At 53.0% G+C, this 26733-nt stretch overlaps 1 protein-coding gene across 6 annotated transcripts; it reads left to right on the plus strand.

Annotated features, from left to right (window-relative positions):
• ATP6V1B1 (ATPase H+ transporting V1 subunit B1) lies at window positions 1-26372 on the plus strand. Of its 6 annotated transcripts, none has more exons than XM_072768749.1 (16): window positions 1-203; window positions 5507-5562; window positions 17117-17215; window positions 17420-17513; window positions 18075-18152; window positions 19031-19170; window positions 19556-19657; window positions 20244-20341; window positions 21718-21841; window positions 22006-22156; window positions 22384-22466; window positions 23259-23363; window positions 24286-24415; window positions 24486-24610; window positions 24843-24891; window positions 26034-26372. In XM_072768749.1, the coding sequence occupies exons 1-15, from the start codon at window positions 86-88 to the stop codon at window positions 24870-24872; spliced, it is 1533 nt and encodes a 510-aa protein (XP_072624850.1). In that variant the 5' UTR covers window positions 1-85; the 3' UTR covers window positions 24873-24891; window positions 26034-26372. The 6 variants fall into 6 exon arrangements, 4 of the variants coding, with proteins under 4 accessions (XP_072624850.1, XP_072624851.1, XP_072624848.1 ...); XM_072768750.1 differs by having other exon boundaries at window positions 26049-26372; XR_012003740.1 differs by having other exon boundaries at window positions 24486-24891.
• The last annotated feature ends 361 nt before the right edge of the window (window positions 26373-26733 follow it).

The raw sequence follows: 26733 nt of genomic DNA on the forward strand, positions 1-26733 counted from the left end.
AGGGGCGGCGGCTGGTCACCGTCTCCAGCTCCAGCCCGGTGTAGGGTGTAGGCTCGGGTACTTCGCTCCCGCCTGCCGCCTCGCCATGGCCTTGAAGGTAGACAGTAGGCCAGGGGGGCTCCCCGGCAGTGGCTGTGACCTGGGCCCCGCCCGAGAACACATGCAGGCCGTCACCCGGAACTACATCACCCACCCCCGAGTCAGTGAGTACAGCCCCCGCGGTGGGTGGGGTTGGGTGGGCTGCTGGTGGCTCTGCTTCTCAGGCTCAGGGCACGAGACGATCTGAGACAGAGGAAGATCTGGGGGGGGGGGGGCTGCGGTCTCCGTCCAGCAGGGTGACTCGATGGACCGCCTGGACAAGGGGCCCCTCTGTAGATGGAGGGATGGGGTCCCCACCCAGGCTAGCCCGCGTTCTCAGGATGGGGAAGTACATGCCACTGCGAGTGCTGTCAACGGGTCCATGTCACCTGGGCCTTCTCGGGGCAGGTGTCTGTGTATAAGCCACGTGCCTGTGTCTGCTCGCGCTCCCACCCTCACCTGGGTGAGGATATGTGTAAATCTGTGTGGCAGCTTGCATGTGTGTATGATCAGAGTGAGGAAATGTGTGACAGTACCTGTGCACGCTTTTACACTCAGGGTGAGTGTGTGTGTCCACGCACGAGCGTGTGGCTCACGGGGAGAACGTGGGTACGTGGCCAGGGGAGGTCGTGTGTCTGTGTCCATACAGCTGGGCGACGGAGAGTGTGTGCCGTGGCCTTGGGTGCCGAGGGCTCGGAGGGGGCGATCCCGAGGTGCGCCGGTATCGAGGGCCCAGACACCAGTAGGGCTCTGAGGGCCGGAGGGAGCACCCCCTCATCTCTCCTTGCCAAGGTCACTCTCCAGTTCTCAGGCAGCCCAGCTCACTGGAGTAAACCGGCCTGTCCAGCCCCAGCCAGGCAGGGCCTGAGGCTCCTGACAGGGTGTGTGTGGGGAGAAGCTGGCCTAGCACCCCCGCCCCCCAGTTACCCAGGCCATAGGGGGAGGGGCCACCTGCCAGGGCAGCCTGAGAGCTGGGTCTGCATTGAATGGGGCTGGCATCCACCCAGAAGGGACCAAGTGCCCAGTGGGCAGGCCCAGGGTGCAGGGAACAGCCCGGGGTGTGGAGGCACCTCCGGAGGCTGGAGGCAGGCACAGGGTGGGGCACATTCCAGCAGAGGAGAAACTGAATGGGACCAGATCTACCCTGGAGGCCCTGCAGGCCCTGCAGGCCCTGCCCTGTGTAGGAATGGGGGAAGAGGAAAGCCCAGATCCTCCCCCTGGGGCCAAGCAGAGGTCAAGGCTGCCCAGAAATACCCAGCGACTGGCCCCCCCTTGGGTCCCGAGCCCAAGCCCAGTAGGGACCTGAGCCCAGTTGTCCAGCCCAGCCCTGCAGGCTCCCCCCATCACTCCTGCAGCTGCTGTCTGGGGGCCCTGCGGGGTGCAACCTCCTCCAAGCCAGTTCTCTCCAGCTGGCACCTTGTTTAGAGTCAACAAGCCCAGGTACAGGGAAACATCCAGGAGTCCTGACCCAGGCTGGATCCCAGGGGTGGCAGCGTCCCCGTGTTTGCTTGTGTGTCACTTCACATGGCCCCGACCCAGGCGAATGCGTCACAGCCCACGGCTGACCCACAGACAAGCTGCGTGTGGGGGAGCCCCTGCACCCCGACTCTGCTCCCCACCTGCATTAAAGATGTTTCTGCACTGACGAAGGCTCCCGCCTCTGCTTGGGCTGCATACCAGGGTCCCCGCAGGGAACCAGCGCCCCAGCCCCACCGAGAGCCTCCCCCCACCCAGGAGCTGACCTCAGGGTGCTTGGGCCCCTACAGCTTTCTCCACTTCCCGCCCCCTTCCTCCTCTGGGGCCTGAGGGGTTTTGTCTGTGAGGGGTGAGGATGGGGGTGCAAAACCTAGACTGCTGCCCTGTTTGCTAGAGGCAGGACCCCTGTAGCTCTCCCAGCTGGCCTCCTACCCCAGGACTCTGGGGACGCTACCTGCTTGTGAGCAGGAGAACTTTATGTAGAGACAGAAAGAGCCTAGGGCGAGAGCTGGGGGTCCAGAGGGACAGGGATGGGGCAGCTGGCTCCCAGCCTCAGAGCGATTCCAGCAGAAGGCCTCCTGGAGGAGGTGCCCTCAACAGGCCTGAGACCTTAAGGGTGATTTCACTGCAGAGGCAGAGGGAATGGGCCAGAAAGTAGGGAGCAGGGTATGGGGGAGGGAGGGGACGGGGACTGAATCCCAGCAACATCCTTCCGGAAAGGAAAGGAGGGATCCGTCTGCCACCCTCAGAGCTAGAGCTCTTTCCCCAGGGGAGGGGGTGGCATGGAGCTTTACCTGTTGTGTGGGGCAGAAGGTGCCAGGCTGGGGCAGGGGCAGGGGCAGCGGGGAGAGGACAGGGCCCAGCACGAGCAAAGGTCGGGCCCACAGGCTGTCAGCCCAGCTAGAGAGGTAGAGCCGGGTCAGGTCACCCAGAGGCTGGGGTGCCAAACCTCGGTTTCCCCCGCTGAGAGGCCGAGGAGGTCACACCTGGCAGGTCTTCGGCTGCTTCTCAGAAGCCTGGGCTTCCAGCCCCTGCCCTCCCTCCCCTAATCCCTCAGAGGGGATCAGGGAGGAGGTGCAGGACCTGCTGCCCCGGGCTTGCCCCCACCCGGCCTCCTCACGCCTGGGCGCCCGGCTGAGCCCTCTCCGGACGTTGCAGGTGTGGCCGGGCAGGCCCTAATTAGTGGGCTGCTGGAGCCCCCGCTGGGCCTTTGACGGGGAAGCCGAGGGGAGTGGGGGCAGGAGGGGTCCGCCTGCGGCCCCAAGTGCAACCCGAAATGTCAGCGAGGACAAAGGAGCAGGGGAGGGGCGGAGCGGAGGGAGGGAGGGTCTGGGAGTCTCCGGAAGGCCTACCGACTACTGACCGAGAGCCCCTCCAGGTCTCCAGGTCTTCGGGGCCAGCCCCCCCCAGCGCTGCCCCCGCCTTGCACCTCACCGGGGTGGAAGGGCCGGGCTGAGGCTGCTGGGTGAGCTGGGGGCTTGCAGACCACACTGGGCACCCAGCCCAAGGGCCCTGGCGCCCTCCCACCGCCCTCACCACTGCTCCCCCCACCTCAGGGGTCCTCCCCAAGGTAGTGCTGTGAGGATGAAATGGGGGGAGCCAGCTGTGAAGGAAGGGAGGAAGTTGAAAGATTGGACTCTGAGGCAGAATTAGAAAGAGTCCCCCAGGGCTTTGTGGACCTTGGGCCCTACCCACCCCCAGCTCCCGCACCCCAGCACACCCGCTCTGCGTCTTGCTTCTGCCTTCACAGCCCACGGCAGGCCTGGTTATTTTCTCTATAGGGCCACCCAGAGGCCAGCTCTTCCCAGGGCTGGATCTGCTGTGCCTGGTCCCTTGGGGTGACCTAGAGAGATGCCCGCTTGGAGAGCTCAAGGAGAAGGTGGAAGGTGGGCAAAGGAAGTGAGCAATCAGCCCTACTTGCCAGAAGTTGGGCTGCAAAGGGCAGCAGCCGTGCAAGGACTGGGGCCCAGGGAGTGGTTTTTAAGATGGGAGATACCAGGGGCATCTGGGGTGCTCAGGAATGAGCACCTCCCCTTGGCTCTGGTCCGGATCCCACGGTCCTGGGATGGAGCCACTGAGTTGTGGTAGCTCAGCAGGGGAGCCTGTTTCTCCCTCTCCTCCACCCCTGCTCCTGTGCTCTCTTTCTCAAATAAATAAAATCTTTTTTTAAAAAAAAAGAAACATAATGGAAAATACCAGAGCTTGCTTAGTGGGAGGGCCACCAGAGAGGGGGGAGCTGGGCCATTGCCCTCAGGAGCAGCCATCTCTGGGGCCCGGCCCCGGGGCCAAGGAAGGTTGGCTGAGGAGGGAAGGTTGGCTGTGTCCCCCATGGAACCCGAGGAAGCTGAAGGAGTTCCCCTGCTCCGGGTGCAAGCCCCATAGAGTGGGTCTTCTTGTGCCCTCGTTCTTGAGTTTTCCCAGCAGTCCTAAGCTCAGAAGAGCCTTGCAAACATCCCCAGGAGGATCACCTTGCCAGTTGGTCTTTCTAGCCCAAGTCCCAGTGAAAGGAGTGTAAATCAGACAAAAATGAGGAGTTTGAGCACGAAGGCCCAGACTGGGGAAGACGTGAGCAGGCGGCGTTTAGTTTCTCTTGGAGAGGGGTGACTGGGCACCAGGCTTGCATGAGGGCAAGTGGCTGGGAGCCACTGTGTCTGATGGGAAGGAAGCACAGGGCGGGAACCCAGCCCCAGCTCTGCCTCAAGCGCGCTGGCGCTAGGTTTTTCACCTCCATTCTCCTCTCCTTTTGAAAAGAGGGTTAGACCACTCTCCCCTCTGATGACCTTCAATCTGTGAGTGACCCAGTGATCCTCCAGGCGCTCTGGTCCTCCTGCCTCGTCAGGGTCCCTCATCCCAGCTGTCCCACTGGTGCTTCACAGGGACCCCAGGGAAGAGCTATGTATTCCAGGGTCGTGAGCGGGGGAGAGTCCCAGGGTCTCCCAGCTAGGCCCTGGCAGAACCAAGATAGGCTTCCTGTCGGCCAGTCAGTCCATGGCTTTCCTGCTGGGGTCCCTAACACTGGAGTTCAGGGCTCCTCAACACTGGGCTTAGAGGCTCCCTGTAAGCTGAGCTCATTTCCCCATTTGTGGATCTCTTCAGCCACAGGGACTGGCACATTCTTCTTCCCCCTTCCTTGTCATTCTTTCCTTCCAGGACCCTCCCTGGCAAGGCCTCACGGCAAAGCAGGGACCCTGGCTGGTTTTCCTTACAGGTGTCTGCACCACCCACCACCTGGTGTGCACTCACATGCGCACAGGTACATAGGCACCCATGCACACAGGCCCACAGGTGCATGCATGCACCCAGGTGCACAACACACAGGCACACAGGCATACAGGTGCACACACACAGGTGCACAGGTGCACACAGGCACACATGCACACAGTTGTACACGCACAGGTGCACATAGGCACACAGGTGCACACACAGGCACACAGGTGTACACACACACACAGGGGCACGCACACAGGCAGTGCCCAGTCAGTGCCGGATGCTCCCAGACAGACACAGAGGGTAGTTCTCTTCTCATCTCTAGCTGGAGGCCAGAAGCTTTTGGAAAATGTTGTGGGTCAGAGAGGAAGGAGTGGGTAAGATGGGGGCTGAGGCCAGAGGGGAAGCCGACTCAAGATAAGAAAGACCTCTGCTGGCTGAGGGGGAGGAGAGGACTCCGAGGGGCCTCTGCCCTTGCCCTGGCCCTCCCCCCAGCCTCCTGCAGGTGTCCAAGCCAGCGGGGGGCCCTGTGGGCAGGGGCATGACCCTTACAGCAATGGTGGCTGGCCCTGTCACAGCTAATGACCCTGACAGCCCAGATTGGGAAGAGGGTGGGGGTGGTGCATCCAGGGACAGAAAGCAGAGGATGCCTGTGTGTGTGTGTGTGTGTGTGTGTGTGTGTGTGTGTGTGTGTGTTTCTGGGTGTCTGGGTGTGACACCCTCACCGGCCTGCACTCCTCTCCAGCCTACAGGACTGTGTGCAGCGTCAATGGGCCCCTGGTGGTGCTGGACCAGGTCAAGGTAAGACTCTTCCACCTCTTGCCAGGCCCCAAGGCCAAATCCCAGGACTCTCTAGCCGGCCCTGTAGGATTTCTTCTAAATTGCCCTGTCCCTGGCTGTCCCCCGTGGGCCCACCTGTCCCTTCTAATTCCCTGTCACCCCTCTCCACCCTCTTCCCCCCTAGCTGTCTCCTCAGCTTCCCCCTTCCCCTTCCCGCCTTTTCAGTGCCCACCCCGCCCCGTCTGGGCCTTCAGGGACCCACACCTACTGCCCAGGACTGGGGGATTTGGGCGATTGTGCCTCTTTCCTCATCAGTAGAATGGTAGTATGGTTGTATTGAGCTTGTTCACGAGCTGGACTCTTCCATCTGCTTCTTTTAAGAGGAAGAGAAGGCCGAAGAACAATGCCACCTAGCTCTTCTCCCGAGCTCAAGGTTCTCAGAGGCTTTCTGAGTATCTCAGCCTGGGAGCCAGCAGCGTGGGTGGTTCACAGAAAGAAGTGGGAAGTGGGCTCCCGTGTGTCCCCCGGGGAACTGCAAGACCCTGGCACAGACTGGTAGCATTTTCAGTTTGGGGTTGGGGATTCTTAAGGCATAAGGGGCCCTGCAAAGGTACTAGATCACTCTGCTGTCCCTCTTCCACCAAAGTTCTGCCCATCAGGCTCCTACCCCACACAGGAAAACTGGTGCTACCTTTGAGTCATCCCTTCCTGGCCCCAGTCTATCAGTGCCAACGACCCATCTGTCAGCAGTCGCCCACCCCACTGCTCCCTGATTATGGCCATGGCCTCTAGGCCCCCCCGCCCGGTGCCCCCTGCAACCTGACCCGTTCACTTCCCTGCTTCAGACTCACCCAGCGTCTTCACTCAGGCTCTACACCCCACAGGTTCCTGCCTACCTTCCCACTCTCCCCTCCCTCCTTGGAAGTCCACCCTGCCCCTGCATGGAGCTGCCATTTGTTGTCTTTGCTCCTATTTTCCCTCTGCCTCTCCTACTACCTTTCCCCCATGACTTCCTCTGACTCATCCCCAGGCCTAGCTGAGAGGTCACTTCTAGAAGTTTCACCCAGGCCCCTGGCCATGAGCCTGTCCCTCCTCTCCCTCTTCTGTGCTGCCCTGTTGGCAGCTCCTTTAAGCCATTTGGCCACATGTCCCCTCGCTGTAATATCCCTCCTATTACTCATTGCTCCTGAGTACTCATACCGCAACAGCCCCGCACTGCACTTTAACCGAACACCCAGTCCATTGTGGGTACTCAGTTAGTCAAAGGAAGGGTGAGTAAATGAATGAGATGCATGAATGAATAAATGTCAGAATGACTAAATCTGACCCTCTCATTCCTGGAAACTAGATCCTGAGTTCATCCCATTTGACCCACTAGCGTTGGGGGGACCCTGGGAGGAAGTGTGATGGAGTGTTTACACGGGTATGCACGGGTGTCACGCAGCCTGACTCCGACTCCTCCACCCCATACTTCCTACCAGCTACCCTTCAGTTGGAGATGGGCTGCGTCAGTGCTGCCTGAGAACTTGTTACAGATACGGATCCAGGGGCTCCCACCCAAGACCAACAGAATCAGAAACTTTGGTGGGGGGGGAATGCAGAGAAGTCAGTCTTTCTTTTTTTCTTTTTTTTTCTTCTATTTTATTTTTTTGTAAATTTATTTTTTATTGATGTTCAATTTGCCAACATACAGAATAACACCCAGTGCTCATCCCGTCAAGTGCCCCCCTCAGTGCCCATCACCCAGTCACCCCCACCCCCCACCCTCCTCCCCTTCCACCACCCCTAATTCGTTTCCCAGAGTTAGGAGTCTCTCATGTTCTGTCTCCCTTTCTGATATTTCCCACTCATGTTTTCTCCTTTCCCCTTTATTCCCTTTCACTATTTTTTATATTCCCCAAATGAATGAGACCATATAATATAATGTTTGTCCTTCTCTGATTGAGAAGTCAGTCTTTACAAGCCCTCCAGGTGATGTGATGCTCCCTGAAGTTTGAGAAGCATCGATCCAGGCATGCAAATCCGAGTTTCCTCATCTAGTAAATGACAGGAGCGTTGTGGTGAGGATCAAATCAGATAAACGTATTTTTATTTTTCCTCCTTGAGAACAGCTAGCACTAGCTCTGCCTGGAATGCAGAAGTGCTAACGTGCCTGAGGGAACAGTTGCTGCCACCTGCTGCCCCGGCTGGGGTTTGGAGGCTCAGTACCTTTCCAGACATCCACTCTCCCAACGATTAAATGGGGCTAGACGAGGAAACAAGCCGCCCCCCAGACCTACGGTGCCGCTGTGCTTAGTGCTTAGTAGATGCATCTGTAACTTTCTAAGAGCAGGAAGAATGACAGGGTGTTGGAGAACCCCAGAGAACCCTGGACTTGCAGAAGGAAGGAAAAGCAGCAGTGGTGTGTAGTCTCCTAAGTTCAGGAGGTGGAGAAGACAGCTTTATGTACCCGTCGTGGGGCCCCACACCCCCTGCCCTCCTCCTGGGTTACTTGGGCAAGATGCCACAGTTCCCCTTCTCCAGCGCCACCTCCTGCCCAAATCGAATCACACCCTCAATTATGCTTCCAGCTTCCCTGCTTCTCAAATGGAAAAATTGGGGCGGGGGGGGGGGGGGGGGGAAGAATTTTATGTTGATTCAAAGTCCTTAGCCCAGGGAATAAGGGCCTCGAAATTGTTCGCAAACCTCTGATACTGTGTATCCATGTTCCTGCTCTTTTTTCTAGAGGTAATTTCCATGGTTTCCTCTGATTTTTGGAGATCTGGGTGTAGACTGTAAAAGGCCAAACCCCTGAGTATAGACTGTAAAAATGACCCCTCGAGACTATTAAACTTCCACACTCTCAGCCCGGATCTCACAGTCACACACAGTTTGTGCAAGCATTACAGAGGAGTCCCGTTAGCTGGCAGCCACCTGCCTGGGGTGCTTCGGAGCTCACTAGGGCAGTGGTGTTTAAACTTGAGCACGCGGGAGGATCCCCCGAAGGATTCTTGGGGTCCCCACCCAAAGTTCTGATTCAGGACAAGTTCCCAGGTGCTGCGGCTGCGCTGGGGACCACATCTGCCAACTGCTGTAGTCTGATGTAGACCGGTCCTTGCTGAGACTTGGAGAAAGCGCTTGGTTCCCAACGTCTGTGGCTGCTTCCAAACTTTTAAAGGAAAAAGCTTCAGCCCTGAAGACGATTTCCAAAGAGGGGTTCCCAAACCGCCCTGGGCATCGTCAGGAGGGGAGGACTGGGAGGCCGGCGCTTCCTCCGACCAGCCCTGCGGGGCTTGCAGAGAAGTCCCAGCCGTCGGAGCGCGGTGTGGGCTGCAGCTCCCGTCTGCCTGACCCCAGGCTGGCTGCGGACTCGGCTGGTCCCCAGCAGAGGCGGTGGGTGGCACTGACCCCCCCCCCCCCCCGGCAGTCCTCCTAGAGCCCAAGGGTGGGCGTTGGGAGAACCAGGCTCCGAACGGGCTCCTCGGGGTCAAGCGCACGGCCTCGGCCTGGGATTCGAGCCTCCGTCCCTCTGCACTGCGCGTTCCGGCGTGAGCGCTCCCGCCCCATAAGCCGGGTACCCTGGGTGCACGCGCGCAGCGCCGGGTACTGTCCTCCGAGGGGCCCCACGACCGCTCCACGGGGGGGGGGGCGGGCCTCACAGTCCCCCGGCACCTGGCTGAAAGCTGCGCCGCGCACTCGCCTTCCTCCCGCCGCGGCCGCCCCCGCTCCCTCCCCTCCTCCGCCCTCCGTCCTGCGCGGCAGTCGCGGCCTTCTGCCATCCCCGCCGCCCGCCTTCTGCAGGCCCCGCCGCCCGCCTTCTGCAGGCCCCGCCGCCCGCCTTCTGCGGGGCCGCAGCCCGCCTTCTGTGGGGCCCCTCCGCCGCCCGCCTTCTTCAGGCCCCGCCGCCCGCCTTCTGCAGAGCTGCCGGCCGCCTTCTGCGGGCCCCGCTCCGGCCTACGCTCCGCCGCGCAGCTTCCCCGGTTCCCGGCGCCCAGGCCCCGAGGCCAGGCTCCTGAGGCCGCGCAGCCCTCGCTCCCGGGCGCCCTCTCGTGGTCGGCGAGCCCCGCCGCGCGGTCCGCACCCCTGGCCGAGCCCTGCGCCCCCGGCGACCCCGCTGCGGGGGGGGGGGGGTGGGGGCGGTGCGAGGAGGTGCGCTCCCCGCGTCCTCGGCGCGGGGCGTCCAGGTGGGCCCTGCAGGGTGCCCGGGTGCCGGGGTGCGCCCCGCCCCGCCCCGCCCCGCTGGGAGCTCGAGCCGCGCCCCCGCCGCCCAGGCCCCTAAGGTCACTATCTCAGGCAGAGCCGGGATTTGATGGAGAAACGACGGTGACAACCAGTCGCACCGTATTTGGACATCCCACGTTTTTATTACGTTTTAATCACCAAAAAATTAAAAGCTTGCTCCTTGGAACGAGTGAAACAAGAAAAGGCGCGCGCGTGAGCCTCCCTGACGTCCTTGTCCCCGGCCTCGCGCCCAGCCAGAGGCTGCGGCCTCCTGGAGCCTGGGGGCCTGCGTGTCCCTCGGGGCTCAGGATGCACGGACGCTCCGCGGGCTTCCAGGCTTTGCTAAAATGCCCCTTTGCTGCTGGGCCCCTCGCTGCGGGAAGGTGGATCCCCCGAAATGAAGTTGCAGGTTCAAAACCTGCAGACTGGAAGAGGCACTGAGGTGGGCCCAGTCCGGCCAGCCCTTGGCAGCCTGCGTGGGGACCACGACCCAGCACCCCCGCGGGCCTGAGCATCTCTCCCGATGATGAAAACTGTCCTGCCCCGCTTCTCCTTATATTTCCGTACCTTCTTATCGGTTTGGATTTCACTTTCTGCAGCGTGACATCTTCCTACACCTTGAGGTGCACACTTTGAGCTGTGGGAGCTCTTTGTTCATTGTCCACATTGGCTTACGGGCCCTGCCACACAGAAATGTCCGTTTATACAATCAAACCTCTCTGTTTTTTCCTTGGTGGCTTCTGGATTTCTTTTTCTTTTTTTCTTTTTGGCTCCTGGATTTCTCATCTTACTTAAGACATCTCTCTTCTCCAGCTTTTCTAGAAAAGCGGAGGAAACGAAACAAGAAAAGCTCTTCTAGTGTTTTTATAAAACCTTTATATTTAAAGGTCTTATATGCCTGAAATGTGTTTGTGTTTACGATGGGGTATCTTCTAAGTAGATAGCTGGATAGGTTAGCACCATTTATTCAATAAGTTCTATTTTTCCCCTGTGAAGTAATTTGCCACATTTGTTCTACAACAGTCTCCTAAAATCTGATCTGTCTCTGGACTCCGACCTGCCCCACGGATCCATTTGTCTGCTACGCACCATCACTTAACCATTTTATTTGACTTCAGCAGCTTTAGAGCACATTTCAATGTCTGATAAGGCAAGTCCTCCACTCCGATCTTTTCCATAACTATTTCTGGATATTGTCAGACACTTAATATGAATTTTAAGATGATTTTGTTAAGTTCCAGAAGAAACAATAATCCAGTGGGAATGCATTTGATTTATATGCTTTCGAAAAGGATTTATATTTTTATGACAGTAGGTTGTTCTGGCTTGGAAAATAGTATTGTTCTGCATCTGCTCAGGGCTTGTTTTATGTCCTTCAGTAAGGTTTTATTATTTTCTTGCACCTCTCTTGTCAAAATTATTTCCAGATATTGTATGAGTTTGGGCCCTATTATAAATAGAACATTTTTCTCCATTTCCTTGTCTATTTATGGCTGGAATAGAAAAAAAGAGATTCTTTTTTAGTTTTTTTCATTTTATTTTTACTAAACTATGGTTGACACACAGTGATGCAAGAGATTGATTTTTACATATTTATCTTGTATACAGTTGCCAATCTCTTTTACTAATTCTGTTTTTTTTCACTAGAGCCGCTTGAGTTTTTCTATATATACATTATCATCTGCAAACGAAGGGACTTCTGTCTCTTTTTACATCAGCACACTTTAATTTTACTTGTTATTTTGAAACAATTTCAAATTTATGAAAAATTGTAAAAATAAAAATAGTACTAGGAACATCCGTACACCTAGTTGTTAACATTTTACCCCATTTGTTTTATCTTTTGCTTTGCATGTGTAGGCGTATGTGTGCATAACTTTTTCCTAGATCTTTCAAGGGTAAGTTATCCCCCAAAACTTGTATTAATTTCCAAAGAATAAGGATAATCTCTTACATAACAACAGTAGTTACCAACTTCTGAAATTTACACTGATATGCTCATCTGGGACCATCCATATTCCAGTTTACCAGCTGCCCTAATAAAGTCTTTTTTTATTTTAAATTTTAATTTTAATTTTTATTTTTTGTATATTTTTATTGGAGTTCAATTTGCCAACATAGAGCATAATACCCAGTGCTCATCCCGTCAAGTGCCCCCCTCTGTGCCCATCACCCATCACCCCAACCCCCCTTCCACTACCCCTTGTTCGTTTCCCAGAGTTAGGAGTCTCTCATGTCCTACTAAATAAAGTCTTTTATAGCATTTTCTCCCTCCAGCAGAGGATCCAGCCTGGAGTCAGGTTCAGCCTCTAGTCATCGTCATGTCCCCGTAGCCTCCTGTAATCTGGAACATTTCCACATCCTTTCTCTGACATTTCTGAAGAATACAGTCTCCTCTCACTATGTTATATATATATGTTTTTTTATAAAATAAAAAAGATTCTCCATTTACATTTATTAGTATACTTTTTAATTTCTTTTTTTTGGTTTTATTATATAAACTATAATTTCGAAAACAATATTAAGTGACAATACCAATACAGGCATCTCTGTGTTACTGATTTTATTAGAAATAAAAATGGATTTGGCATTTCACCATTTAGAAGCTTGTTGATAAAAAAAAAAAAAAAATAGAAGCTTGTTGATGTTGGTTTGGTAAATGGTCTAGTTAGTGTTCAAGGAGTTGCCTTCCTTTCCCGTTTTACATAGGATTTTATTAGAAAGCCTTTTGGGTTTCTATTTACATAATCCTGTGGTTTCTCTTTTAATCCGTGTTTACAAAAGAAATTCCCTATTATTACAAATTATATTGTCAAATGTTCACAAATTTCCAGAGGTTGATTGATCTAGGCTTATGTTCTTTTAATAAACCCTGTTTAGTCATACCTGTTTATTTGGTACACTGTTTGATTTGACTGTCTAACAGATTATAATTTCTGCATCTATATTTATAAGAGAAATTGATCTACTTTTTTTGAGAGGGTTCCATCTTTACTATATTTGGGGTTTAGGAGGTTTTCTTTTTTATAATTTCATTTCCTCCTAGTGTTTCTTTTCTGTTCATCATATTACATTGGCTGGTTCTTCCAATGTAATGCTGAATATAATGATGGATAGCAGGCCTTGTTTTGTTCCTAATTTTAAAGGGACTGTCTTATACGTTATATCAGTATGACGTTTTCTGTAGTTTGTGAGACTGCTTTTTGGAGTTAAGGAATTTCGCTTTTATTCTCTGTTTTCAAAGGGTAGTTTTGTTTTTTATAATTATGGATATCATGATTCTTTAATCTCAAAGCTTTTGTTTTTAATCAGGGATAGTTTTGGGTTTTTTTTTTTTTTTTTACTTTTTCTGGAATGTTTTCAGATGATCACAGTTTTTTTTTTTTTAATCCTATAATCCATTAATAAGGTAAAGTACATTATCAGATTTCTAATATTAGATTAACCTTGAATTCCTGGAATAATTCCAACTTGGTCTTTTTAATTTGTATTTGTGTGTATTTGTTTTGTCTTTATTTTTTCTTTTTTTAAAAGATTTTATTTATTTATTCATGAGAGACATAGAGAGGCAGAGATACAGTGGAGGGAGAAGCAAGCTCCCTCCCCACTGGGAGTCTGCACAACCTGAGCAGACACTCAACCACTGAGCCACCCAGGTGCCCCCTGATGTTTTCTTTTATCATTTGGTTTGTAATTTGATCTTTTTTATACTTTGCTGGTTTTGGTTTGTTAGTATTTCGTGTAGAACTTTTGCATCTATATTCATAAGTGGGATTGCCTATAATTTTCCCTTAATTATCTTATTTTGTATCAAGGTATTCCTTGCCACATAAAATCAATTCAAGGCCATTCCTTTTCCATTAGTCTTTTGAAGAGCTCAAGAAAGTTTCAAATTATTTGCTCTTTGTCAGAACTTGTAAAACTATCTGGGGCTGATGTTTTCTTTGTGGAAAGATTTTACACTATATGTACCATCTTAAAGATTGTAGGACTATTCCAGCTTTCTATTTGGTTTTTAGTCAGTTTTGTTTTGAGTTGTTTTCTTCTAGAACTTTAGTCATTTCACCTAAGGTCTGAACTATATTGCATACAGTTGCTCATAATTCCTTTCTATTACTTTTTAATATTGTTAGTATAGCTTTTGTATAGTTATTAGTACTATTAGTATATTAGTATAGTATCACAGTACTATTAGTATAGTTTTGACTATTTTACCCTAATAATTATTTATGTCTTTGTTTTTTTCTTAATGTTTATTTTATCAGTCTATTTTATTAGGCTTTTCAAAGAACCTATTTGGCTTTTAATCTTCTTTGTTATATTTTCTCCGTGTTCATGATTTCTGCCCTTTATTATTTCTTCTACTATATTGTTTTTTTTTTATAAGTTTCTCTTTTAAATCCAGTTAACATACAGTGTAACATTACTTCAGATGTACAATATAGTGATTCAACACTTCCATGTGTCACCTGGGGCTCATCATGACAGGTTCACTCCTTAATCTTCATCACATATTTCATCCATCCCCCTCCCCTACTTTACTGGGGGTTTTAATGCTATCATTTTCTTTAACTTTTCATGTTGCGTACTCTTAAACTTCCTTAATTTTTTTCTAACATAAGCATTTAAAGCTTAAATGTGGGGCACCTGGATGGTGCAGTTGGTTAAGGATCTGATCTTGGTTTCAGCTCAAGTCGTGATCTCAGGGTTCAGAGATCCAGCCCTGTGTTGGGCTCTGTGCTCAGCATGGAGTCTGCTTGAGATTTTCTCCCTCTCCCTCTCCCCATCCCCCTTGCTTGCTCTCCCTCCCAAATAAATAATCTTTAAAAATTAAGATAAAGTGTAAATGCATCACATATAAGTTGATATGTAGTTTTCATTATTATTTAGTGCTAAATATTTTCTAACTCTACATTCTTCTACATTGGTTTTTAAATTGCCAAATATATGAATGTTTTGATTTCCCTTTTTTTTAAAAAAAAAGATTTTACTTATTTGAGAGAGAGATCAACAGAGCACAAGCAGGGAAACAGGGGGGATCAGCAGAGGGAGAAGGAGAAATAGGCTCCCCACTGAGCAGGGTGTTTGATGCGGGGCTCCATCCCAGGACCCTGGGAATTATGACCCTAGCCCAAGGCAGATGCTTAACCAAATGAAGCACTCAGGCACCCCTTGTTTTTGATTTCTAACTTGTTTTGTTTATGGTCAAAAAGCACGGTAGAGCTGATTTATTCTATATAGGTCATGGTGCAAGGAGAGGTCCTTTCTTATTCTTTTCCGTTTCATTTATCATTTCAGTTCTGATTTCTTCTAACGTCCAAGGAGTAACTTAGAGGAGCACTTTAACTTCTTAGGATTTGAGGAACACTGTGGGGAGGGATGTCATCTTTTTACCATTTATTTTTATTAGATTCTGATTATGACTTATTCCCTGAAGTAACAACCCCCCCCGGGAAGCAAGGTGAGGGAGCCTGAAGGTAACTACCCATCGTCTCCAGTACCTCCCCTGGAAGAAGGCACAGGTGCAGGGCTTAGGTCTCTTGGGGGTGACAAGAGCTGAAGCCACTGTCAGTGGGGAGGGTCTGCTCTCCCAGCCCAGCTTCCCCGGTTCAGCTCGTAGCCTCTTCTGATGTGGGGAAAGACCCTGGTTCCGGAGCGTGCGTAGAGCACAGAGCTGGGGGATTCTCTTGGGGCAGACCTCCTCCTGCCCAACCTACCTGTGGTCCTAGTGGGACACCTAGTTTGTTTTTTTAAATTGAATTATAATTCACATATCATAAACTTCATTCTGTTAAAGCACAGTTCAGTGGTTTTTAGTATTTTTTTTTTTTTTTGGTTTTTAGTATTTACACAGAGCTGTGCAACTACACTATCTGATCCCAGAACACTTTCATCGCCTCCAAAAGAACCCTGTACCTATTAGTTGTCACCCTCAAGCCTCCCTCCTTCCAGACCCCAGCAACCTCTAAACCTTCCTGTCTTATGGATCTCTTTCAGATACTTCATATCAATGGAATCGTAGAATGCGTAACCTGTTCTGTCTGGCTTCTTTTGCTACTTAGCATGTTTCTAAGGTTCATCCTTGTAGCATGGATCAGTATTTCATTCCTTTTTAAGGCTGATGATATTCCATGGTGTAGATACATCATCTTTATCCATTCATCATCTGTGCACATTTGGGTTGTTTCCACTTTAGGGCTGTTATGAACACTGATGCTACTTGTATATGAACATTTATATACATTCATACACAAGTTTTTGTGTGGTCACATGTTTTCATTTCTCTTGGGCTTATACCTGGCTGTGGAATTGCTGGGTCATGTGGTATCTCTATGTTTTTTTTTTTAATTTTTATTTACTTATGATAGTCACACACACACACAGAGAGAGAGAGAGAGAGGCAGAGACATAGGCAGAGGGAGAAGCAGGCTCCATGCACCGGGAGCCCGACGTGGGATTCGATCCCGGGTCTCCAGGATCGCGCCCTGGGCCAAAGGCAGGCGCTAAACCGCTGCGCCACCCAGGAATCCCTCTATGATTAACCCTTTGAGGAAGGGCCAGAGTTTTCCAAAGTGGCCACACCATTTTACATTCCCACCAGTAGTGTGTGACGATTCCGAGTTCTCCACCACCCTCAACCACACTTGTCATTATCTGTCCTTCTGACTACAGCCTTATTCATGAATGTGACGTTGTGTCTCCTTGTGGTTTTGATCTGCATTTCTTTGCTGGTGAATGATGTTGAGTATCTTACATGCTTATTGGTCATTTGTATTCTTCTTTGGACAATATCTTTTTATTCCTGAAACCTATGAAGATGACACGTGAATCAGCCCTAGCCCTATAGCTAGGGAAAGACTGCACTGGTACAGGGGGACACCTGACAGCCCAGGAGGGCACTGTGGTCTGTGGAGGCAGAAACAACGGTGCTGTTCATGAGACTAAACAGCCATCGTAATTACTACGTCTTATTGAGCTGTTTAATGACTTCACGTATGTCACTTTCTCACCACAGAAGCCCTACGCAATAGGTGTTATTTATTATCCTCATTTGAAAGACAGGGAAAATAACACTCAGAAACATTAAGTAATTTCCATAACATCACATAATTTCTAAGCATCAGAGCTTCAATTCTCACCCTAAAGTCTTCCAACCCTAAAGTCAGTGCTCCTACCTGTTCAGGTGCACTGCGTCCCAAACAGAATTCAAACGCCCCACTTCCAGCCCCTCGAGTTCACTTCTAATAGTGCCTGGTCACAAAAGGGGACATAGAAGCTTGAGACTGGAGGGAGGGAGGTCCAGGAGGGATGGTGGGGGAATAGGGACTTCACTTTTGGTCTCATGGTTGCTCTGGCTGCTCTCCCCTTCTGCCAGTTTGCACAGTATGCTGAGATCGTCAACTTCACCCTCCCTGACGGGACTCAGAGAAGTGGACAGGTGCTTGAGGTGTCTGGGACCAAGGCAATTGTTCAGGTAAGCGGTGTCAACGTGATGTTGGCTGGTTGGATGAATGAACAAACCCACAAAGTTCCTGTCTTATAAACCCTCATGGCAGGAAACATCCTATTTTCCCCAAGAGCATCTTGCCCAGAGCTGGGTACAAAGGGAGCCTAGAATGGAGGGCCCCATTCTCCCCAGCAAGACCCTTATTAGAGTAACTAACCTCTTGTCCCACAGGTGTTTGAAGGAACTTCTGGGATCGATGCCCAGAAGACCACCTGTGAATTCACAGGGGACATCCTACGGACTCCAGTGTCAGAAGACATGCTGGGTGAGCGGGTAGTGCTCCTCTGTCCTACCAGCCCAGCTTCCCCGACCACACACTTGGCACACTGCCTGGTCCTTGCCTCTTTGCCTGTCTGCCTCTGCTGTGAGTTGTTGGAGGTCAGAAGTTGTGTCTTCTCTCTTTGACCCCTGGCTCCAGCTCAGAGCCGGACGTACAGCTGATGTTCTGTAAACAAGGAAGACTGGTTCAATGAGCTAGGGGCACAGTAGGTGGTCATCTATTTGGGGTTAGGCTGAAACAGAATGCATGTCCCCTAATTTTCTCCCAAGATCTGCCATACCTGGCCCTCTTTTCAGTTTTAAGGCTGAAACTTTAGAGTCATTTCATGGGCCAAGGCCTCACCTGTAAAGATTTCCAGGAGAGGAGAGAAGCTCCTCAGGGAGACAGTCACTGTAGCCAGCTCTCTGGGGGTAACTGAGGGCCGAGGGGAGAGGGACATGTGAGGGGCGGTGAGAGCCGGTGGTGGTGTGGAGGGTGGACAGCAGCGAGGGGAGGGAGACCCAGGGCTGGCCCTGAGCATCCCCCAACAGCCGCCTTCACCCTCAGGTCGGGTCTTCAATGGTTCCGGCAAGCCCATTGACAAGGGACCAGTGGTCATGGCAGAGGACTTCCTGGATATCAATGGTGAGTGGCCAGCGAGAGGCTCTGGACAGCTTTCGGGACCCAATCACCCTCCCCACCCCCAGCCGGCCTCTGCCGCCTTGCCCTTGCCCTTGGAACTTCTGCCCCAGGGGCAATCAGCCAGGGCTCAGCCACAGGTCGGTCAGACCGCCAGGCAGACTGGGTACATGAGGAGAATTGCAGAGCCTCTCTCTGCCCCCCAATCTGCCGCAGAGCCTGAAATGCTGGCATCAGACTTCCTTCCTGCTCCTCAATGCCACCATCAGGTGCAAAGTTCCAAGGGTGCCCCAAGACCATCACTCTCCTGCCTTCCAATTCCCTGTCCCTGCCTCTCAGAGCCACCTGGGTGGCTTGCGGAGCAGATACAGCCAGTCCCTGTGGGAGGCCATCCTGAGTCCTCCAGCCCTGTTAGTTCTGAGGACCAGAAGGGCCCACAGAGGTCGTGGCTGGCCTCAAACCACTCAGGAAGTCAGAGGCAGAGCACAGAATACACATCCACTCAGACAGGAGCTCTCCAGGGCACCCTCAGTTCCTCTGAGCCCCGAACAACACCTGCTCAGCCTCGGGGGCCTCAGCCGGAGCTGCCCCCTGCCTGCCGCTTCTAATGTGCCAGGCAGCACTGTCCAAGGGAGCACTGGACCGTGGCTGTTTAAGTACAAATTAATTCAAACGGAATGTACTTTCATTTCAAAACCACATTTCACATGCTCAGCAGCCACACGTGGCTCGGGCTACTGTACTGGGTTGTGTAGTTAGAGCACATTTTCATCATCACTGAAAATTCTGTTAAATAGCACTGCTTTGGAGTCTGGGGCAGGGCTGGGGGAGGACAGGGATGGACCTGAACTCTTGATCATGGATCCACGCTTGCCGCCTGCCAGGCCAGCCCATCAATCCCCATGACCGCATCTACCCCGAGGAGATGATTCAGACGGGCATCTCTCCCATCGACGTCATGAACAGCATTGCCCGTGGTCAGAAGATCCCCATCTTCTCAGCAGCTGGGCTCCCCCACAACGAGGTGAGGCCTGCAGGTCCTGCACACAGACCAAGAGGGAGGGACGGGGCAGAGGCCAGGGCTGGTGAGCCAGTGAGGAGGGTCTCCTGAGTCCAACAGGCAAGGACCGGCCACGCAGGGGTCATTGCCATCCAGACTGGCAGCTGTCCTTTGGCAGCTCATGGACTCAGGGCTGCATAAGAGCTCCTAGTGTCCCCAAGTGTCCTCCACCGCGAGGAAAGCAGTAGGATCTGGGGCAGCCCTTTCATCTTTCTGGCCTTGGATCCTTCCCACAAAGGCCTTGGCAGGAGGATGGACTGGAAATTACCCATCATCCTCAGTGGTGCTCAGTGGTCTGGACCCTGGGCTCTGGTTCTCATGCCCTTCCCTCCAATCCACTCCACCCCAGATTGCTGCCCAAATCTGCCGCCAGGCTGGGCTGGTGAAGAAGTCCAAGGCTGTGCTGGACTATCATGATGACAACTTTGCCATTGTCTTTGCGGCCATGGGGGTAAGAGGAGCTGGGCAGATTGGCAAGTTCTAAAAGCTGTGGGGCAGGCAGCCTTGTCTCTCTTGGATCCTGGCTCTGTCTGATATGATGAGGGAGACATCATCCTTCTCCTTGAGCAGCTGTCAGAGTCCAGGCCTATCTGGTGGGAGAGGCAAGAAGAGCATGACTGGAGTGGAGGGCGGTGGGTGGGGTGGCACTCAGTATAGGACAGTGTGTCCCTCAACGCATTCCAAAGGACACGGCAGCTATAGGATGAGCCCAGGGTGGCCTGGAGGACGGGAAAGCCAAGGGAGCAGGTACTGTGGGGCCCTCAGAGGGCCCAAGGAAGGGTTAGCAGAGAAGCAGCTGCCTAGGTGAGGGGTCGGGATGGCACTGAGCAGAGCTCAACCTGAAGAAATGTGAACTTCTCTTTGGCGGCCTGATGGGCTCCCACCCAGGACTGGGCAGCAAACCCAGCCCCTGCCTTCTCAGGTGCTGGGTCATCCCAGGGACTGTTAGCCAGTCAGTCAATAGGCTTTACTGAGAAGAGATGGGAGGGGCCAGGGCCCCAGCCCTCAGGCTCCAGCCCTCCCTGCTGTGTGTCCAGGTGAACATGGAGACCGCCAGGTTCTTCAAGTCTGACTTCGAGCAGAACGGTACCATGGGGAATGTCTGCCTCTTCCTGAACTTGGCCAACGACCCCACGTGAGCCAGCCCCTGGTACCCAGACTGCCTTCAGGCAGCAGACCCCATCCCCTCTCAAAATCCAGAGTGCCAGAGTTCACGAGTCTCCCAGAACCACAGCCATGGGCCAGGGGTGGGAAAACAACCCCTTTCTGTGCAGACGGGGAATCTGAGGCTTGGTAAGGGCTAGGGTTAGCCCTCGGAGAGACAGAGGGAACTGGACCTCAACCCCACCTGCCACCTGCAGCCCCTCTGTTCTTCCCAGTATCTGCGTCCAGCCACTGTCCCCAGTCAGGGCTCCTTATCCTTGAGTCACTTCCACAAAGTCACCACTAAAGAGATATTTCCTTAATCCATTTGTTTACAAAAACTGCTGGTTTTCGTTTTAATTTTCTTATATGGCTACAGTTGACACAATGTCACATTAGTTTCAGGCCTACAACATAGTGATTCAATTTCTCTATAGGTTATGCTGTGCTCACCACAAGTGTACCTGCCACCTGTCACCAAGCAGCATTATGATAATACCATGGACTGTATTCTCTATGTAACTAGAAGCCTGTAACTCCCGCTGCTTCACCCATTTTGCCCATCTCCCAGCTCCTCCCTCTGCCAACCATCAGTTTATTCTCTGTATGTATAGGTCTGATTCTGCCTTTTGTTCATTTATTCATTTGGAAAGTTCAGAAAATATGAGTTTACATCCGTGGGTCAGGTGGATGAAAAAGAATGCTAATAAACTGTGCCAGGTACTGAAGGTGCTCCAAACACTGAAGTAACAGAATTCTGGAGGCCCAGGCGACATGACCAGGGAAAAGACCCACAGGCACAGAGCTTGAGGACAGAGAGCCTGCAGCCAGAGGAAGGGACTCGGGAGAGCTCAGAGTAGAAAGGGGCTGCCAAGCGGGCAGAGCAAGCAGAGGGACTCTCACACTAAGTGGCTCTGGAGTATGAGAGGAGCCTCACAGAGAGAATCCAGACAGTGCTCCAGCTGAGTCAGGCCGGGAGGGAGCCTGGGGAAGAGACAGCTACAGCCGGAGCCCTGCCCCTGCCTGGCGCTGAAGGCCAGAGCCCCTCACCTTCAGGGCCCCCTGGGACAGGGTGCTGTCATCCTCTCCACACTCTGGGCCCTGCTTGTCCTACTCTCACCCAACTCCCTGCCTGTCCCAGGCTCCCTACCCTTTCCTCCCGTGGACGGTGGGAGGGAGGAATGCCAGATTTGGTGAACTGCCCACCTCCAGGAAGCAGAGCCCTGACTAGGTACCTGGGAGATGGGGCTCATCCTTCCTACCCACTCCTCTGCTGCTGTGCACTGTGAGATTTCCACTCAGCACTTGCGGCTCGATGGCACACAGGCCTAGGCCTCCGGGCTCTCTAAACACTGGCTGTACCTCCAGGATCGAGCGGATCATCACCCCACGCCTGGCACTGACCACTGCTGAATTCCTCGCCTACCAGTGTGAGAAGCACGTGCTGGTCATACTGACCGACATGAGCTCCTATGCAGAGGCTTTGCGGGAGGTGAGGCAGCTGGTGAAGGGTGTCAGGGCCGTGCCTGCCTCTCCCTGGTCCCTACACCCCGAAACTTGCCCATCCAAGCGTGCCCCCACTGCATTTCTCACAGTTGCTGAACCTCCCACTCAGCCTCTTGCCCCCCTTCTTACCCAGCAACACTGATATTGCAGGTCTCAGCTGCAAGGGAGGAGGTGCCTGGGCGCCGAGGCTTCCCGGGATACATGTACACAGACCTGGCCACCATCTATGAGCGGGCAGGCCGCGTGGAGGGCCGCGGAGGGTCCATCACCCAGATCCCCATCCTCACCATGCCCAATGATGGTGAGTCTCTACTGCAGCCCCTGCCCTCCCTTCCCACTGGGACGCTTCAAAGGCCCGTGGGTTTTTTTGCATAGATGCTCAGTAGCTCTGTTCCTTCCTCAAGATGTGCACTGTCTTTTCATTGCCTCCACATACCCCGTCACTCCCATGAGAGGAAGAGAACCCACTCGACCTGGGTGGCTGGAGACGTGGGCCCCATCTACAGAGACCGGTGCGTTTCCTTGCAGATATCACCCACCCAATCCCAGACCTGACGGGCTTCATCACAGAGGGACAGATCTACGTGGACAGGCAGCTTCATAACAGACAAGTACGGTCCCCTCCCGACCCACTCAGTGCTCTCCTCACCACCTCCGGGGACACTAGCAGGTGTCGCACCACCAGCTGCGCTTCGTTTCTCTGTGAATTAGGAGGGGCCAGGCAAGGCTGACTCCAAAGAGGAGTTGACCCAGGGAGACTGTGTGGTTCACAGACACAAGAATCCAGCCTACCAGACTGGGGCATCTCATCCCTCTGTTGCTAGGTTTCCTCCTCTATAAAATGGAAATAATGGCATTTATCACTCGGTGGAGTGCACTGTGGAGGATCAAGTCAGTTGGCATATGGAAAGCATCCCGCACATAGTAGATACTCAGTAAATACCACTTGTCGTTCCTTCCCAGTGATTTGCTTTGGTGAACAAAACAAGGAGTAAGTGACACAAGCAGATGGTGAATAACGTGCCAGCTGCTTAGACAATGTGTCCCCGGCCGAGGTCAAAGGCAACCCCTGTGACTTTTCCCTCTTTGCTTAGTGGTTTCCTTCTTTGTAGCTATTAAGCTTCAACCTGGTTTTTGTCCAAATTATCAAAGGTCTTGAAATACTGGCTTTCATTACTTAAGTCAGGTCATGTCCGCTGTCCACCTCCTGTCCAGGAGCACACGAGCCAACAGTGAACACCTAAGCCCTAGAATCTGTGGGGACAGGGGCGCAGGGCATGACCTGCCCAGCTGTGTGGGAGGAGCGAGGGGCGGGCCCTCGAGAAGCCCAGGGGCCCAGGGACAGGAGACACAAGCAGGGGTAGGAAGGGAAGGGAAGTCTGGACCGCCTTCTGCTCCCCTAGATCTACCCTCCGGTCAACGTGCTCCCTTCCCTGTCGCGGCTAATGAAGTCGGCCATCGGGGAGGGCATGACCAGGAAGGACCATGGAGACGTCTCCAACCAGCTGGTAAGGGGGACACAGCATGGGGTACGCTGGCTTCAGAGGAGGCCGGAGCTTTCCGGGGTGGCCTCAGCCCACCTGGGCCTGCCGGGCTCGCACCCCTGGCCCAGGGGCTTCCATGAGAATCTTGGAAGTTCCTTGGGGGCCTTGCCCAGGGACCTAGGACTGCCCAGACTTCAAGCTGTTCCCTTACAGGCCTGGACTCCACCTTGCTGTCTTGGTCAGGGCCCCCAAACCTGAGCTGCCTGCCCTTTTCCTGTCAGGGGTCTGTATGGTCCAGTCCTGGGTGGAGAAGGCTGACGCTGTGGGGGCCTGGCTCAGGGCAGATGTAGGAGCCGGGGCACCCCAGTGCCACTCCCACCCAGGTGGTACCAACCTGGTTGGGGAGGAGCAGCCTTGAGTCCTGTGCTTGGTCCGTGATCCTGAGGTCTAGGCAGGACTTGCAGGGCCGCCATTCCCCCGCTGCTCTTCACCCCCCCCCCACCTCCCCCCCCCCCCCCCCCCCCGCCCCCTGCCTGTGCCTGCTTTGCAACCCCTTTGCTTGGGCCACGGTGTCTCTGCATTGCCTGCCTCTTTGCCTTTACCTCTTTTTTTCCTCCACCCCAGCACATGTGGGGTCTTGGCCCCCAGGCTGTGAGCTCCTTGGAGGCAGGCCCTCAATAAATGTGAAGTGCTGCTACCCCCCCCCCCAAAAAATAATTCCACCACATTCCCTCAAGTCACTCAATAAAGAGAGGAAAGACTCGGCTCTGACAACCAAACCAGGCGGCAGTTCTGGGAGAAAGTGGTAGATTCCAACATGGCACCAAAGCAGGACACAAACCAAGGTGGTCTCGTCTCACCACTAGGGAGGAAGGGAAGAAAGGAGATTGCAAAAATCACATTTGTTGGAAAGTATAAACCATACTCGCCCCCGCCCCCCCGCCAGTACGCCTGCTACGCCATCGGGAAGGACGTGCAGGCCATGAAGGCCGTGGTGGGGGAGGAGGCGCTCACCTCTGAGGACCTGCTCTACCTGGAGTTCCTGCACAAGTTCGAGAGGAGCTTCATCAACCAGGGTGAGGCGGCTGGGGGCACCCTGGAACCCGGGGGTGGGGGGCGCACGGCCCTGACCCCGCTCCTCCCTAGGCCCCTACGAGAATCGCTCCGTGTTCGAGTCCTTGGACCTGGGCTGGAAGCTGCTGCGCATCTTCCCCAAGGAGATGCTGAAGCGCATCCCGCAGAGCGTGCTCGAGGACTTCTACTCCCGGGAGGCGCCGCCGCAGGCCCCCTCATCCGACACCGCGCTCTAGCTGCACCCCAGCCCTGGGCCCACACCTGGGGATCCCCCCCCTGCCCGGGCCCAGCCCTCTCCCTGCACTCCCCGCCCCGGAGAGAACCAGCCCCTGGTTGCGCAGAGGGAACCACCTAGAGAGCTTCACGAGGCCCAGGCCCCAAACCAGAGCAGTTAACCTGAATCTGCGCATTGGTGTTTTTTTCCTCCAGGTGCAGCCAGAGTTGGAACCACTAGTATAGAGACTGCAGGGTAACCCAGGTAAAGATAGTGAGGGAGAACTTGAAGAGGTCCTGGGACACACTCTCCAACCCCACATATACGTAGGGTTTTGTTGCCATTCTTAGGATCCTAATAACCTCAGAAGCGACAGCCCACAGAATCTCCCAACTGCCAGGAAATCCTCAAGCTATGTGCATGAAAAGCATTGTCACTTTATCTTAATTTGGAGCCAGGTGTTAAGGCTTCACCTGGGGCAGATGCCCAGTAGAATTTGCTAGGAATGCTCAGGAGGGGTGCAGACTCCTCAGACCCCTGGGGTCGGGAGGTGACTGGGCTACCAGAGGAAGTTTCCCTGGAATGAGGGAGAGCTGCTTCAGGTGAGCAATCTGCATTTTTGCTCTCCCTGTAGGTCACTGTGGTCTTGGGAGATCCTCCCCTCTCCTTCTTGGATTTCTCTGGGGGAAATACCAGGAATGATGGGACATAGAGGGGAGAAGGTAGTTAGAAGTGGGGGGGTGTAGTCTGGTATAGCTAGAGTTGACCCTTGGGGCCTCAGTAAACCTCCCATGAGCTTCGGATCCCTAAGAAGGGATGGAACGTGGATAGTCCAGTGATACTCAACATTGATTGCTTGACTACTGTATACTGTAAAAACTTAAAAGGCGAACTGAGGAAAACACCAACAACAAATATATAAAGGGTTACTGTGTTAATAAGTCTTACAAATCCAATAAGAAATACTTTTTAAATCCTCAGAGAACAATGTGAAGAAACAGATGATTTCCAGAAGAGAAAAACACCGATAATTGTTTGACTTTTGGTAGTCCTCAAATTAGAACATTTCCACTACCAAATTAGCAAATGTTTAAAAAAATCAGGTTTTAGGGCTGGTGGTAATGGTTCAAGTAGTTCCTTTTTTAATAACAGCAAATTCATAGATGGCTGACTCTGTCTCACTGCTTGAATCCCCTCCCTCCTTGTGAAGTAGGTAGTATTACTCCCATTTTGCTGATGCAGAAACTAAGACATAGAGGTCCAATAAGTCACCCAAAGTTACGTGGTTGATGTGCAGGGTACCTGCTGCTTCAGTGCAGATAGAAGTGTAAAGGAATATAAAACCTTGTTGATGGGCAGCTTGCAAACACTAACGATTTTAAAAATGTTCATTTCCTTTCACCTAGTAATTCTACTTCCAGGAAATCCATCTCAAGAAAATGGCCAAGATGAATCATTTTGTTTTCTGCCGCACATGTGAAATGATGGCACATCATTATGATGTTGGCCCATGGTGGCGTCATAATGTAGTCTCGCACGCGCCATGGCAACGGCTGCTAGTTCACAATAAAACGCTAGACGGAAACGAAGTACAAGAAAAGTCTGCACGATATGCGCATATCGTCATAGACCATGACGTCTGTGGGTGGTGCGACTGTGATTTTAAAAATTTCCTCACCGTCCTTTTCTCTGTTTTTACAATCAGCACTTACTAATTTTATAATCAGAAACAAAACTTAAGTGTCTTCTGGTGTGTGTGCGTGGTGGATGCTGTGCAGGAGGCCCCTGCTGCTGGAGCAGTGCACCCCGTCCCTCCCTCCCCCTCCTCCCCTGCCTCCCCCTCCTCCCCTGCCCCTCCCCCTTGCCCCTCCTCCCTGCCCCTCCTCCCCCTCCTCCCTCCCTCTCTCTCCCTCCTCCCCCTTCCCCCTCCCTCCCTCTCCCTCCCCCTCCTCCCTCCTCCTCCTCTTCCCCCTGCCCCTCCTCCCTGCCCCTCCTCCCCCTCCTCCCTCCCCCTCCTCCCCCTCCCTCCCCTCCCCCTCTCCCTACCTCCCCTCCCCCCTCCGCCCCTCCACAAGGGGCAGTCATGGTTACTCCCCCAGGTAGCAG

The sequence above is a fragment of the Canis lupus genome, chromosome 11, assembly GCF_048164855.1.
Source record: "Canis lupus baileyi chromosome 11, mCanLup2.hap1, whole genome shotgun sequence".
Taxonomy (NCBI): Eukaryota; Metazoa; Chordata; class Mammalia; order Carnivora; family Canidae; genus Canis; species Canis lupus.